Source organism: Anthonomus grandis, chromosome 15, assembly GCF_022605725.1.
Source record: "Anthonomus grandis grandis chromosome 15, icAntGran1.3, whole genome shotgun sequence".
Lineage (NCBI taxonomy): Eukaryota > Metazoa > Arthropoda > Insecta > Coleoptera > Curculionidae > Anthonomus > Anthonomus grandis.
Genome location: NC_065560.1, coordinates 9354012 through 9370042, shown reverse-complemented (window position 1 = coordinate 9370042; position 16031 = coordinate 9354012). Strand labels below are relative to the sequence as shown.

At 33.2% G+C, this 16031-nt stretch overlaps 1 protein-coding gene and 1 long non-coding RNA gene across 5 annotated transcripts in view; one reads left to right on the top strand and one right to left on the bottom strand.

Annotated features, from left to right (window-relative positions):
• LOC126745183 (protein ECT2) overlaps positions 1-7234 on the top strand; it is a 93107-nt gene extending 85873 nt beyond the window's left edge. For all 4 annotated transcript variants that reach the window (XM_050452912.1, XM_050452911.1, XM_050452914.1 and 1 more), the window contains one exon: positions 6388-7234. In XM_050452912.1, the coding sequence (XP_050308869.1) occupies positions 6388-6507 (120 nt within the window). In that variant the 3' untranslated portion in view covers positions 6508-7234. The remainder of the gene's footprint in view (positions 1-6387) is intronic.
• Positions 1-16031, bottom strand: part of LOC126745191 (uncharacterized) — a 49423-nt gene that overhangs the window by 25946 nt on the left and 7446 nt on the right. The window lies entirely within an intron of this gene.

Sequence of the window (16031 nt, the reverse complement as noted above, 5' to 3'; positions counted from 1 at the left end):
ATTTCACTTTAGTTAGTTCTTACAATTTTTGTCGATATTGGCTTTGGATTAATAGCTAAGGAACTGTATTGGATGAAAAGCTAATACGCGATACAAGGCTCGCGAAACGTGTATCCAGAGAATTTTATTTATTTAACCCTTTCTTAAATAAAATTCTGTTTAATTAATAGTATTGGCTTATTCTATTTTAGGGTGAATAAAAAAGTTGCAGAATTTGTATGTCATCAAATGGCTGCAAGTTTTCATAAATACCAGTATGAAATCTACCTGAGCCATCGATGACATGTTTATATTAATATCCATTTAAAAATGTCTGTACTTTATCTAATAATTTCTGTCAAACTTTGCACGGATAATTTACTTAACACCTGGATTTGGATAATATTAGATTACTACATATTAAACTGATAATTTGAGTTGACTGAGTTGATTTCTCAAGCATTTTGTATGATTTGTGGATTATTTACAAATCATTACGTACATTTATTTATTTCTTTTTTTATTTATTTCAATATACGCCAGAGCCAGTTTACAAAAACAAAATAGTTAATACAAAATACTAGATAATATAACAATATAAATACAATACTAGAATTACAAAAAGAAAATATACCAAGATAAAACTTCTGAAAAAACAATCATCAACAGGGCTAAAAACTTAACACTATCCAAAGAACGTAGGTTAAAGCGTAAGATTATTTATTTTTGATTTGAATGAGCGTAAGCCGTTGGAAAATGGATCCAAACTATTTTCATTAAAGAAACGCGAAGTCCTAGTCAGTGGAGAAAAAAACCCATAGTTGGCCGAATGAAAGGGTAAACGAAACATAGAAGAGTTGATCCTTCTTTGATAGGTGTTAAAAGGAATTGCTTCCAAGACAGCACGACAATGATATAAACCATTTAAGCTCTTATAAAACGTTAAAGCATCAGAATAATGCCGTCTGACTTCAAGATTATGGATATTAACTGGACACTGATAGCATTATAGTCGATGTAATAATTACGAAAAATATTAACTTCAGCTCTATAAGCAATGGATCTTAAGAATCTTCTTTATACAGCCTCAAGGCGTTCAATATGAGAATCATAATAAGGGGACCAAATTACAGACGCATACTCAAGCAAGGAACGTGATAAAGAGTAATAAAGTAATTTGAAACAGTAAGGTGAAAGATGTACACTATTTCTAGTGATAAAACCAAGACTACGCATACTCCTGTTAATAATATCCAAAATGTGCGGCAAAAAAGTTAGCTTGGTATCGAAAAGAACACCTAAATATTTAACTGTATCAACTGACATGAGTTCGTTATTGCTGATTGTGTATTGATAATTAATAATTTTATTAGAACGACCAAACGAAATACATACACACTTTTTTACATTCAGTTCCAGACTATTGCTATTACACCACTCAGCAACACTATTTAAATCCAATTGAAGTAGCCCAGCATTAACATATACAGTTTAAAATTATCAGCAAAAGCAAGATGTTTTGAATGAACAATTACATCACTCAAATCTCTTATGAACAAGTTAAAAAAGACCGGTCCAATATGCGAACCTTGAGGCACGCCTGAAGATACTTCAATACCATTAGAAATATAATTACTTATCCTGACCAACTGTGTGCGACCAGTCAAAAAACTGTGGCAAAATTCGACCCATAGCCCCAAACTTCCGAACCAGATGTTCATGACCAACCCTATCAAAGGCCTTCGAGAAGTCTGTATACACACTATCGACCTGTACAGACCTCTCAAAAGCACCAATGAAATCATATTGGTAAGTCAACAGGTTAGTCACCGTAGATCTTACCTGACAAAAACCATGATCACTAAGCAATCGCCTACAGTGCCACGAAAATCGCACAGAAAACAACCTGTCAAACAGCTTAGGAACTACAGACAAATATCAGTTCTATCGCCATTTTTATGAATTGGTGTTAAAAAGCTATAATCAGGAAATTTGCCTGATGTCAAGCAAATATTGAAAAGGTGATGCAGAGACTTACTCAGAGTGCACACACAGTTTTTAAGAAAAACAGATGGGATACCATCAGGGCCAAAAGAATTTTTGCTAGGAAGGCGTAAGATTTCATCAAATATCTCCAATAAAGAAAAAGAGATGCAATTTAATTTCAGACTGTAATCAAATTTATAGTCAGGAGCCTTGCGGACAGCTTGCCTGTATGTAGATTCACAATACCTAGCAAATAAGTTTACAATATCTTGACCATTACCGGCAACCTCGGCTTCCATATGCATGCTATTGGGGTATGAATCAGACCTACGTAATCTATTAATGTGTTTCCAAAATGAAGAAGAATCGTGAGAAATTTCAGTATTTAATCTTTCAATATATGACCTAAAACATTCATCACGAAGAGTTTTACATTTATTCCTCAAATTTGAAAAATTAACATAATCCATGGGATCCTTACCATTTGTGAATTATGTATGAGCAACCTGTTTCTGAATAACAAGATTGTGTAATTTTCTACTAAACTAAGTGGGAAAATTAGATGATTTAAAATGTTTAATTGGAACAAACATCTCAATAGCAAAATAGAGAGCATTGTAAAAAATATCAATGCATTTATTAATATCCTTCTGATTAAAAGCAGTATCCCAATTCATGCAAGCAAGGCAATTATTAATGGCAACAAAATCACAGTTTACAAAATCATAATAATAAACATCATAATTAAGACTAAAATCACAATTAATAGGAATACTTATTTCATAAGCAGGATGGTGGTTTGATGCCGGTGATAAATTTTCACTGGCATATATGACTTCAACATTTGACAAACTTGAGAAATACAGATCAATATACGCTACCTAAAGTACACACAGGCGCTATTTTCATCTTTAATGGATTGTTCATGGGCTAGGCCAAGAATGTGATGAGTTTGTCCCAGACTTTGTAGCCAAAAAAGATGTCATGTTCTTTGGATACCTTTTTCTTTAGCACTAGTCCAATTCAGTTAATTGAAAAATTCGACTCCAGATTTCTAAAAGTAGTTAAATCTGTGCAAACAAAATCAAATAATCTACTTTAATGAAACACAATTAACATAAGTACACTTTCTTATGTTGGTTGTGATGTAATTATAGTAATATTTACATAAATATTATTTACCCATGATAACCGGACACTTACACAAAGATGGACATCTTATCATGGATAAGATGTCTAATACTCAATAGTATATTTCACTTAGGTCTATGTAAACCCTACTCTTAGTTTTTTATTTTTCTCATTTCAGGTTCATTAGCTTTTTTGAGTGTCTCTGCAAAAATAATCTATTTTTCTTGTTTAAATAAATTCAGATAGTTTCTATATTTATTCTTTGTCAGACAGATAAATAATCTCAATGGAATCTATAGCAATTTATTTTTCTTTGTAACCCAAAATAAACTTTTTTGTTTTATGCTAAAATTACTTAAATAATGTATAAGGCACCGGTATTTATTAAATTATGTAAACTGTAAGATGATAAAATTCTAATACACTTATAATATGAACAAGTAGTTTTTTGACCATAAGCACTGAAGCTTGAAAAAGTATGATATCATGTAGGGCTATTTAAAGTCTATCAGGGTAAAGACTTTTTCCTTAAATATGCCAATATTTTTTTGACCATTGGACTTTACAGAATGTATTCATCCCTGAAACATGATTTTTTATCCGTTTTTTTCACCAATAGTTAACGTTGATTTTTTATTGAATAATATTTTCAAAATGCATATAAATAATACCTAAACGCAACGTTCGGATAAAAGTTAATTGTGCTAGAGCAGACGTATAACCTTAATTACATATTCAACATTTTATTACTAGCGCCACATAAGCACTAATCTTTTCTTTCTAGTGCAAAAATGGAAGGACGCCATAACAAATTTTATGGTCGTAGACCTTTGTTTCAGCAGCCATGGTCTAAATTTATTCTGACCCTGCAGTTATTATTTACGTGATTTTATATACATTTTAAAATTAAATGTTTCTTACGTTATAGTCCTGATTCCACTAAGAAAATATAATCTTTTAATTAACGTAAGATTTGTTTAAATATTGAAATTTCATGTACATTACCACAAAGTTTGGTTAATAATAGTTTAAAAAAATACATGCTCTTGGAACTGGAAGAATGCATAAAGTTATGAAAGCGTCAATTGTATTCCAACAAATACAGGGTGTTTCAGAACTATGGGATCAAACTTTTAGGGGTTGTTCAGTGCAACAGTAGAATCCATTTGAGTATAGGAGCCCATGTTCGGAAATGTGTCACTACGCCACTACGGCCCTAAGACGCGTTTAAATTTAGAAAAAATATTAATTACCTAAATAGGATCTGATGCATTTATTTTTCAAAATTTCAAAAATCAAAAAAACCATTCTTAATAGTCCAATCCCTTATAGTCAATTGTATGGTTAGAGTCAGAGTTAGTTGGTTTTTAATTCTATTAACACTTATACGTACGTAATATTTAGCTTATTTTACTCGTTGTTTAATATCTGTTTAACTATAGATTCTTTTTAATTGTACATTTCTGGAAACGTGTATTCTTGAAATAAACTACTTTAAAATTCTTTGTAGTAAATAAGCCACTGAAAATAAATAGATGAAGATCAATGAAGAATGAAACAGTTCGGCAGTTAATATACAGGTTGGGGAATCGATCATTACGCATAGAGAGGTGGTTAAAGGCGAAATATGGCAACGGTCGTTGTTTCTCACTACGACGTTTGTAAGCGTCTGACTGTGATGAGACCTAGGAGGTCATTTAATATCGTCAATCCCACTAATAAAACGATTAGGAAAAGCATTTGTTAAAATTTCTTTTACCATAACCGCATTATGAGCAGGACAGCCATTTTGCTGTCCTGCTGATAAGGGAGTTTAAGGCATTTTTTTGGGGGCGTTTGAAGTATCATCAGTAAAAAATGATCCTATAAAACGATGGCCCAAACTACCAGCTCAAACATTCCATGTTTGAGGATAGTTTGTTTGGAATTGAAAAGTTCCGTGCTCATTTTTCCGAGACCAATATCTAATCCTGTTTCTCATGTAATGGAAAAGAAAATTCATTTGAAAATAGAATATTTCGTAAGAAACTGTACCTTCATTTGCTTTTTTCATGGAAACAAACAAAATTCGATTTTTCGCCACTGATAGCCTTCGGGAAATATCTCCTGAGTTTTAAAATATTTGAAACATTTGCACCCATATATTTTCCAGATACTGGTAACAGTTTTATGGTCCATACCAAGTTTTTCTCTAACACTTTTACCCATTTAACCATACCCTTTTAACCATTTCTTTCAGTTGCTCCTGGGTCCTTTTAATAGAAGGTTCTTCCACTTTAGTGTATAACAATTTTGAAGACAAAAGCATGTCTCAAAATGCAAAACCACATTTAAAATTGTTTTTGCTACCCAATTTTTACTACCAAATTGCTTCCATAAAACCATTAAGTGATTTGAGCTTTTTTAGGAGGATAAACAGCCATAATAAGTTGAGAAAAAAATAATGCTCTTTAAAAATTCAATAGCGCAGTCGCCCAGCAAAATGAGGCATGATGATATTATTATCGGAGTTCATGCCAAACGCTCCCTGGGCAAGGCGGCATCGTTCACTTATCCCAGATATCTCAGATGTGAGAAGGATCAAGCTCTGATGAAGTCCTTTCCATGTTTACACAAATAATACACTTAAGCTAAAATTACATATGTTTCTTAAACTAGTTGTTATATGCGTTTCCAATGAACTTTCTGACGATTCGAGATGAGGATAGTAGCGTCGACTTCTGCATCAGCTTATAGATGCTTCTCTTGAGATTGAAAAGTTTCATTTTTTCGATCAGGCTCCTTGGTATTACTCCTGTTAATGAGACAATAATTGGAACTGCACGCACTACTCTTATTTGCCATTGTCTTCGTATCTGGTGTTCTAGATCCCTACACTTAAAAATCTTTTTATTATGTTTCGCTCTTACGTTTTTATTGTAAGGAACAGCTACAATTACAAGTTGGTCTATAAGTACAGTACGATCCCAAACCAGGCTGCTGGTAAGAGGTTTAGTTTTTATGTGAGCTCTTGCTGCAGTATCTTTGCAATTAGATCATGCCGGTCTTTATATTCCGTTGATGCAAAAGTTTGACATCCACCGGTGACTATTATTATTATTATTATAATTCTGCAACAAAATCAAACACCAAATAAGAATCAGACGATTGCAGGCGGCCGCTTATCGATGAGAAGGGAACATTATTTTGAACAATTCATAATCTTCAATCCCCAACCTGTATAGAATTAATACTAACTAATACATTTTAATTGGAGCACAATAAATAAAAATTATTCTTTATTCGTTTCAGGAATTGGGAAGTCAAACAGAAAACTCTGACGAATCTCCGCCAGTGGCGCCCATGTCTGTGCAGCCCACCCGTAAAGTTAAGGCCTCATCTCTAGGGGTAAACGCACTCAAACGGTTATAGCACCTTCAATTTTACATTAATTTCTTCTCATAATTTCCTAGTTTTTATTGTAAAGGGTCTTGGAAATGTAGAATACAAATCGGCTCAGAAAAAAAAAAACCAAAGTGGTGCCCTTTTCGCTATAAATTTATTATGCTTTTAAATTTCTGAGGCTCTTTTAACTTATTTGTACATATCTTCTATATATTTAAGTTTTACCATATTTGATTTACAAACTGGTTTTATATTTTGATTTTAGTGAGATAGCAGGCAAGAATTCTTAAATACCCCTTATGTATTTTTTTTTTGTAAATTGTGACTCAAAATTCGAAGCTCAAGTTAATCATTTTAAAGAAACTTTTAACGAAACAAAAGTAGCGTAGTGTAATTAAGTGTAAATTTTTGGCTTTTGCGTGCCGCACCGCGCAAATTAATCACGATTAACACGCGCCGCGTGTTCAGTCTTATATTTGTATATAATAATTATTATTGTCTCCTTTTAATCTTATAGTAAATGCGCGCGATGCGGTACGCGTGAAACGCAAACCAGTGCCCTTGTATGTATTATATTTATTCGAAGTTATGTCTAAGATTTTTTTTTCAACATGTGGAATTTTATACCGTGAGAATGAGGAAAGAACAAATGTTAAGATACACCTTATAGGTGACACTATTATTATTAATGCTATTATTATTATTATTTGATTCAGGATGTACAATAAAAAATGATCATTATTTATGCAGCTTATGAATTTGTTTTTTTTCTTTCATCAACTTCTACCCAGATTCGATTAGAGGGATAAAGATGGCTTTATAGACAAACGTGGTATGCCATCGCAACTATTAGCTGTGTTTTCTTGGGCTGATATGAATAAGACTTAGTTGAAACTCTGAGTATGTACTCATGAGCATGAGCATGAAGTGCTAGTTTGTTCTTCGTTTTATATGAATAAAAATAATTCGCTGAGAGGAGTATGTGCTCCGAATACATAAAGTAGATACTTAATATTTCCAAACAAGACTGCACTTCAAAAATTTCAGTGTGCAATGAGTAAAAAAGAAACTGATAAAGTCTGCGAATTCCAAATGCGATTTGTCAACAGCTACGTGATTTTCCCATACTTTTATCCAAGTCACAAACATCATCTGTCCGACCGACAGTCAAAAAGCCAAGCACTAGAACTGATTGAGAATCAGTGGAAGCTGAATTTCGGGTCACAAATAACGACAAGTCAAATGTACAAAAAAATTATTAATATGAATTCCCGACTGAAGAAAAAGACTGACATAAACAGGACTAGAAATAAGAAAATTGTGCTGCAGGATTGGGAAAAGATTTTGTTGGAAATCATGGAAGGCAGCACAAATCCAGTACTTGCAACAGTTCCAGGTAAATTAATTAATATCTTCTTCATAAATACAGTGAAACCTCTCTTGAGCGGACACTCATGGGACCTTCAAAAAGTGTCCGCTCAACGGAGGTGTCCGTCCAAGGGAAAAAGTCCACACAGGTGCAAGAACCGGGCAAGTCCACATTTCGTAAATGTTAGGAAAATGAAAAAAACGTAATTTAAGTAAATACATAAATTAATTCAATTTATATAAACTAGGCATAATGCGTTAGTTTATTATGAAAAATAAGTACAATTTTTGCCGTCTACATGTTTTAAAAATATTTTGAAAATTTGGACTTGCCTGTTTCTTGCACCAAAATATTAAAAAACGAATATTATTTTGAAAAAATGTTTATTGTTTTTAAAAATTAACACTGTTTCATTCTTAAATTAATCAGTTTCATATCCTTCATTCTCCTCAGCGGTTTCGGGTGGATCCTCTTCAGGTTGGTCTGTAGCCAAATCTCCGAAGAGTCTTATAAAAATCTTGATAAGCGGCTGGGACATATTTTTGGACCAAATTCTTGCAATCCTTTACTTTTTTATCGTTTATTAATAGAACCTGAGTTCGTGGGTCGGTCTTGATCAGAGTAAAAGTTAAAAAAAAAGTAAGTTCAGCAGAGGCTGAGCATTGAATAAAGCTATTATTTCTAATGTATTTTAAAACTCTGTATGTGGAAATTTCAAACTTCTCCTTGTTAGGGCCCTTAAATCCTTTGAATAGGGCTTTAAAATGTTCTGTGTGATTATAAGTCATTTTTTGATTGACGTTTATCACCTTGAAGTTTTTAGATGTTTAACTAGGTTTCTCCATTCTTCTGCAGTGTATATTCTTTCCCTCTTTCTATTATTGTTTCAATTAACCCAAAGGAACGGTCACAGGGCAGAAAACTATGTCCTGGCTCTGGATATTGATGGACCACCTGTGTAGTATTATTTAACTCTATGTTAGTTAAAGTGTATAAATATTTTACGAGAGTTTGGTTTTTATTCTGCGAAAAAGCATTATCAAAGAATATATTTAACTCTGTAACTTCCAGAGGAAGGTAAGTTTGGATATAATGGTGTAAAAAGCTGATAAATTCATTGGAACTTTTCTTTCCAGTAGCTTCATCATACATATAGAACGTAGAAATGCCTGTTTTTGCTGAAAAAATGCAAAAGTTGTACTCCCATAGTTGCCTTTTATAGAATACATCTCCGGCTGGTATATTCGGAAGTGGCAAATTTTGTTAATAGTCAAAGCATAACGTCTCCACATTAGGATTCTCCTTGGCAAGTGCACTTTTTTGTTTAAGATTTGTGTAAAATACTTCTGCCTTACTTAAATGGACGGTCTTCTCAGTTTGCAAAGCTACTTTGTTTTCATTATTAGCCTCCCCAGCTATTTGGTTAAATAAGCGATCGCAGGTTTGGCATGTGTCGGACCGGGGCACACCAAAGCTGATATTATAGTTTGATGTAAAGTGGCGTAATAGTAAAAGTCATATGTGACCTCTGGTTGACATTGTTCGCCGCTGGCAAGACATTGATAAACAGCTGGCTCATATTTTTTTAGATACATCATATCCATCTTTGAAATATTCAAATCTGAAGGTAAGTAGTACTTCCTATCATTTTTTTCTTGGCTGTAGTGAGAACTTCTTCTGGGGAAACTTTTTATGTGGTTATCTATTTGCGTTTTTATTTGAAAATACCCTGTATTTTATTAGGACGATTTTCGTGCTTTCCTCTCTTATCAGCTGACGGTGTTATGTTTCTCGTTAAACGAGAAGCTAATCGGTCCACTCGATGTTTGGTGATGCCATGAATGGCCATAAAAGCTTTTCTGCACACTTGATATTCTTCGGAGCCCACTCGTATCTGCAAAAAAAATGAACGAGTTAGTTCTCTAGTATTTGTAGTGTGAGCAATATTATGGAGAGTATGGAAACATGTATCCAAAGAGGTTCTAAATTTACTGTATATACATAAAAATAGAAAAAATGTTTGATAAATCTTAATATCGTAAAATCTATTTAAATTTTGCAGTTTTACCTACCTTATAAGTATGAGAAACAGATTTTTGCGGTCCTTCACCGGTCCTTGGACGTTTACGGGCTATTAGTTTTGACGAGATTAGCCCCGCTAAGTCTTGTTTCTCCTTATCTGCTAGTTTATTAAAAATTTTTAAAAGCGATTGCCTGGATTGCTGAGGTATATTTAAGAAGCACCGTCATGGACAAACACAATCACTTCCGACCACTCTTTTCGGCACTACTTTTTTAGCAGTATTTACGTATTCATCTCCACTAGCCCTTGAAATTTTACGAACATTTCTGGCCCATTCATGTTCACGCCTTGGACGTTTTCGACCTTTTTTAACATTTTCTGCCTTTTGTGGTTGTTTCCCGACACGTAATTTAGTTTTACGTATCCCCCTATGTGTTCCAGGTTCACCTGCTTCAGTCGGAACATATTCACTTTCCGAACTTTGAAAAGGTTCCGACTCTGAATCTTGCTCCATGGCCTAAGATTTAAAAGCTAGACACGTACTTTAAAGATAAACAATAAATTAACTAACAATGAGCGAGCCTAAAGGATACTAAACCGGTTAAAGCGGCGCGGCGGTTCCAGCTGTGTCACATTCTCATGCAAGCAAGTCCCCATCACTATACGAAATTTGGTGCAATAATAGTCCCGGACTTGCCTGATTCTTGCACCAAAAGACGCGCAATTTTAATTTATATGGGTTGATATGTTTAACTCATTTTATGAGGAAAATGGACTTGCCCAGTTCTTGCACCAAGGTCTTCAATTAAACAGCATGTTATTTTTTTAAACAAGTTTAATATTAATTATTTAATGACAATAAGTATATAATTAGGGTTATAAAATAATTATATTTATGCAAAAAAATAAACTTAAAAAACAAACCAAAACAAAAACTTATGAAATAACAAACCGAAAATAAACTAAACTAGTATATACATACATACATATAAAGATTTTTGTAAGAAATAATATGTAAATATTTTGGAACACATGTACAAATTAAGATCATTGTTTATGTTTAAAATATTCTAATAAAGACGTTTGTCGATTTTTTTTGTTAAGCAAAGTATCTTGGAAATGAAGATCAAGCTTAGATAGTAAATCTAGAGCAGATATATAGGTCACCCCTAGCCTGAGTGAAGCGTTTTAACTGTTGCGTCATATTAAAAGCCTGTTGATAGGTAGTCAATTCCTCTTCTTCCTCAACGTGTTCCTCTTCTGACTCATCGGATGATACCACTACTTCCTCTTGATTCGAAACCTCCAGAGAAAGGTCATCAATTTGCTCCAATATTAAATCATTGTCTACATTAAAAAACTCGTTGATATCATTTTTGTTTATCATTCTAAAATTATCCTTATTCCTCAACATTTGAGCTAAAAGTGACAATGGAATGTCGTCTTCATTTTCCCAGATTTCCAGGTTTTCTACTCTATTTTCTGAACTATTAGAGTGTGTAATGCCAGACTTAATAAAGCAATTTTGAACCGTTTTCTTTGTCACTTGGTCCCATGCAATGTTTATAAAGTAAATTGCATCTATACGTGTATTTTTCTGGCTAATTCTTGGGCTGATTCAGCAGTATTTATGGCTAATAAAAGTTTTTTAATAATGATTGTTCTATAAAATGTTTTAAAACTCTTAATAATGCCCTGATCTAAAGGCTGTACAATAGAAGTGCAGTTTGTAGGCAAAAAATCAATTTAATATTTTTCAATCTTATATCCTTTGGGTGACAACATGCATTGTCGAGAAATAATAAAATTTCTCGTTTTTTACGCATCATTTTTTTATCAAATTGATTTAACCATTCGGCCATTAGTTTATCGGTCATCAGCTTTTTTATTCCACCTATAAGTAACTGGCAATTCTTTCACATTAATATTTTTAAATGCTCTTGGTTTGGCCGTTTTTCCGATCACTAGACGTTTTTCTTTGTGTCCCTCCATATTTAAACAAAAAAGTATAGTCAGTCTCTCTTTTGAAAATTTACCTCCAATACATCTTTCTCGCTTCAAATGTAGAGTCCTGTTTGGTACTGCTCGGAAAAATAGCTCAGTCTCATCACCATTATAGATTAAAGATATAGATATTATAGATATTTTTGGGAGCATAGTTCTTAATTATAGATGGTACTTTCTCCCAAAATATCGTGACATCGGCAGAGTTCACACTTGCGGCCTCCCCACTGATAGTTCTAAAAGCAATGTTGTGCCGGGTACAAAACTTTTGCAGCCAACCTTCTGATGCACTGAAGGTTCTATACCCCAAACCATCAGCGATTTCTTTGGCTTTCGTTTTAACAATTGTACCTAAAAAGATAATAGGCACATGTAAAATATACAGTAATATGTGTAATAATTGAAGTATATTACCTGATAATGGAATATTTTTGCTTCGAGCTCTAATGAACCACTCATAGCACTGTCTGTCAATATTTCTTCTCTCTTCTCCTAGGAAGCTTCTTTTTTCATTCACATTTATATTTGAGTGGAACTTACTTAATAAAACATCCTTATTTTTAATAATCTCAGCTGCCTGTGTTTTTCCTATTCCAAACCGTTTTGCTAAGTCGCGTACGCTTAGTTTGTCTTTATTAAAAATCTCAATTACGTCAACTTTTTCTTTAAGAATTAGCACTTTACGTTTCGACGACATATCGGTTGTTACGCTAATAACGCTAGAAGATACGACAATAAACTAAAGCCAAATGCATTAACAAAACAGTCAAATCACAAAAACATCCCGACAAACCGGCGCCATGCGAGGAGTACCGTCGTATCGGGGAAAACCCAGGCTCTTGCGCCAATGCAACCCCCGATTGCGTGTTTAAATTTTTTCTGTGTCCGCTCAAGAGAAGGTTTAGCGGTTCTTTGGACCACTTTTAGGTGTCCGCGCCCGCCGAGAGAGTGTCCGTTAAAGCATATGGGAATTTAGTGTATTTTCAATGGGACCAAAAAAAATGTCCGCTCAAGGAAGTTGTCCGTCTATTGGAGGTGAGCGTATCGGGAGGTTTCACTGTACCTTTATTGAAATTTAGATAAAATTAGTGAACCTATCTAAAGTTTGCTATTATTTATTATTTTGTGAAAATTAAACGATTTATAAAGTTATGTTGTTTATAATAATTAATTACTTAGTAGAAGTATACAACAAACAGACGAAAATCGGCATTGAAGATACAATCTCTAGTCTCTTTGTCATATATGTCATATATCTCTTTGTCATATATCCCTATTCAAAGAAATTAGTTAGTTGAAGATTATTAATGATTGATCGATAATACTATATGTCTCGCTTTATTACCTTTTTTTCTCTTTTAACGAAACTTGTAAAGAGTATCCCAAATATTAGCTTTAATATTAGAACTTTATATTTTTTTATATACTTTTCTGGGTTTTAAATAACAGGTAAAACAGTATAAAGTCTGAAAACAATAAATAATGTATTAACATTATTCTATTACAAAAGGGCCAAATAGGTCGCTCTGATAAATTATATAATGGAATTTAGAAAAATATATTTTAATATAGGTAAAGTTTTTGTCATAAACGTGACAATTGACAATAACCTCCAATACTTTTACTACATCTAATTGATCTAATGAGGATCATAAAAGCACCCTAAGTAGGCCTTTAATTAGTTTGTTTTTCAAAAATAAGGTTTTAAAGTTGTTTTTCTTCCGAATGTTTGTTTTGGTACGTTCGAGTCACCCTAAGTAATGAATACCGTAACTAATATTACTGATAAGAAAGTTGGGATCAGTAAGTAATTATAAATAAATGGCTTAATGAAAATAAAATAAATGGAAATCTATTATTATTATTGTAAACGTTTTTTTTTAATATAAATCTGCTTGATTCTGAAGGTTAAAAAATATTCTTACCAAGAAGAAATGAAACGTAGTTCTCCATGTTTAAGAAATATTAGTAAATTTACTTAAACTTAATACCAATGCAGCAAGCTGCAGTTTCTTGCATACTAATATTTATAAAAACGGTGTCTCTATATTTATAAAGACGTACTCTTAATTTTAAAGAATCTGTTCTGTTTTGTGATTGTGGCGTAATTATTTTATGTGGAAGATTATTAAGGTCAAATTTGAGGTAGCGGTTTTAGTGTATATCGTTGTATATTAATGCCGTTCAAGAAAAAATTATCATCTAATATTATAAAAATAAAACAACAAATCTCTATTGAACAATGATTATTTTTATGAACTCATGGTTTTTTAAAATTGGTTATAAGTGGGTTGTATATTCTAGATGGTTTAGGTAGTACATTCTATGAAGGTCATTGTGATACAAGTAAGGAACTTTGGTCTAACTACACATCAGCCAAAATGTTAATATTTAGTCACTATAATCTATCCTTGGTCAAATTGATTAAATACAATGAAGGCTTGGAATGTTCGTATAATTATTACGCAAAGTATTTGACAGATAGTTATAAGGCTTTAGGTTATTTCTTGTTTTTATTCTCGTAATATATTTTTAGATTTAGTTTGTAGCAATTTAAATAAGTTGTTTATTGAAATATATTACTATGAAATATAGGGCGTTTTTTTTAGAGGTGGAGAACTTTCATTTAGCAACACTGTTTTTTATGACAGCCGAACTGACAGTTCTGGGTTATTTTTAGATAAGTTTGGTTTGGCAATTCATCATGAACAGACTCACGCCGGAGCAACGTCTCCAAATTGTTCAAATTTATTTTGAAAGGCATGGTTCTATTCGAGAAACACATCGGGCATTACGTGAGTTTTATGGTGCTCATAATCGTCCTTCAGAGAGATTAATTCGAGAAACTGTTGATCGTTTTTGCAATACTTTTACTCTAGTCGACAATACGCATCCCGTAAGACGCCGTACAGTGCGCACGCAACAAGCGATAGCTGCTGTGCAGCATAGTGTTGATAATGATCCAAATGTATCAATTCGTCGTCGTTTTCAACAAGTGAACTTATGTCCATCCACTTTATGGAAAATTTTGCGCAAAGATCTCGGATTTCGAGCATATAGAATTCAACTTGCCCAGGAGTTAAAACCCCAGGATCATCTTTTGCCCCGTACATTAGCTGAATGGGCGGAAGGAAAGATTGCTGTTAATCACGATTTTATATGAAAATTTTGTTCAGTGATGAAGCACACTTTTGGTTAAATGGCTATGTAAACAAGCAGAATTGCCGAATTTGGTGGGATGAGAATCCACGAGCTATTGCCGAAAGACCGTTACGTCCAGAAAAACTAACCATTTGGTGAGCTTTATAGGCCGGTGGAATCATTGCTCCTTATGTATTCAGAAATGCTGATGGTCAAAACGTTACAGTAAACGGTGAGCGATACAGAAACATGATAACCAACTTTTTTGTGCCTCAATTGGAAGCCGTTGCAGGCGAGAAATGTGGTTTCAGCAGGACGGTGCCACGTCCCATAAAGCGCGCCAAACAATTAATTTAGTGCAAGAAACATTCGAGCAACGAATATTTCAAGGAACGGACCTGTAAACTGGCCAGCTCGTTTGTGCGACTTGACGCTATTAGCAAAGTATATAGATTTCAACTGTTAGACTGTGCCATTAGATTATTTTCTTTGGGGCTATGTTAAGTCGTATATCTACGCTGATAAACCCGAAACACTAGAGCACTTGGAAGCCAACATACGACGCGTGATTGCCGAAATACAGCCTGCAGTACTGGAAAGAGTGTGTGAAAATTGGACCTCTAGATTACGCCACGTACGCGCCAGCCGTGGTGGTCACATGCGCGAAATCATTTTTAAATATTAATGCCAAAAAAAATTCATAAATATAAAAGCAAAGTCATTCATATCAATAAAATATTTTGTGTTTAAGTTCTCCGCCTCTAAAAAAAACACCCTTTATATTACTTTTATTATAAAATCAGATCAAGAGGCAACCGTCGTCATAAACGTCGAATAATAAAAACTTAGAAAGAAATCTGTAATCGTTATAAAATATTTAATATCTATAAAAATGCGTTTTATTGGATAAGTACTTTAACTTTAATGAACGACGTTAAAAAAACGCATAAAGTGTTTATAAACGATAATAATGTTTATAATTTAAAGTATAATCTATTATTAATAAATATTTAT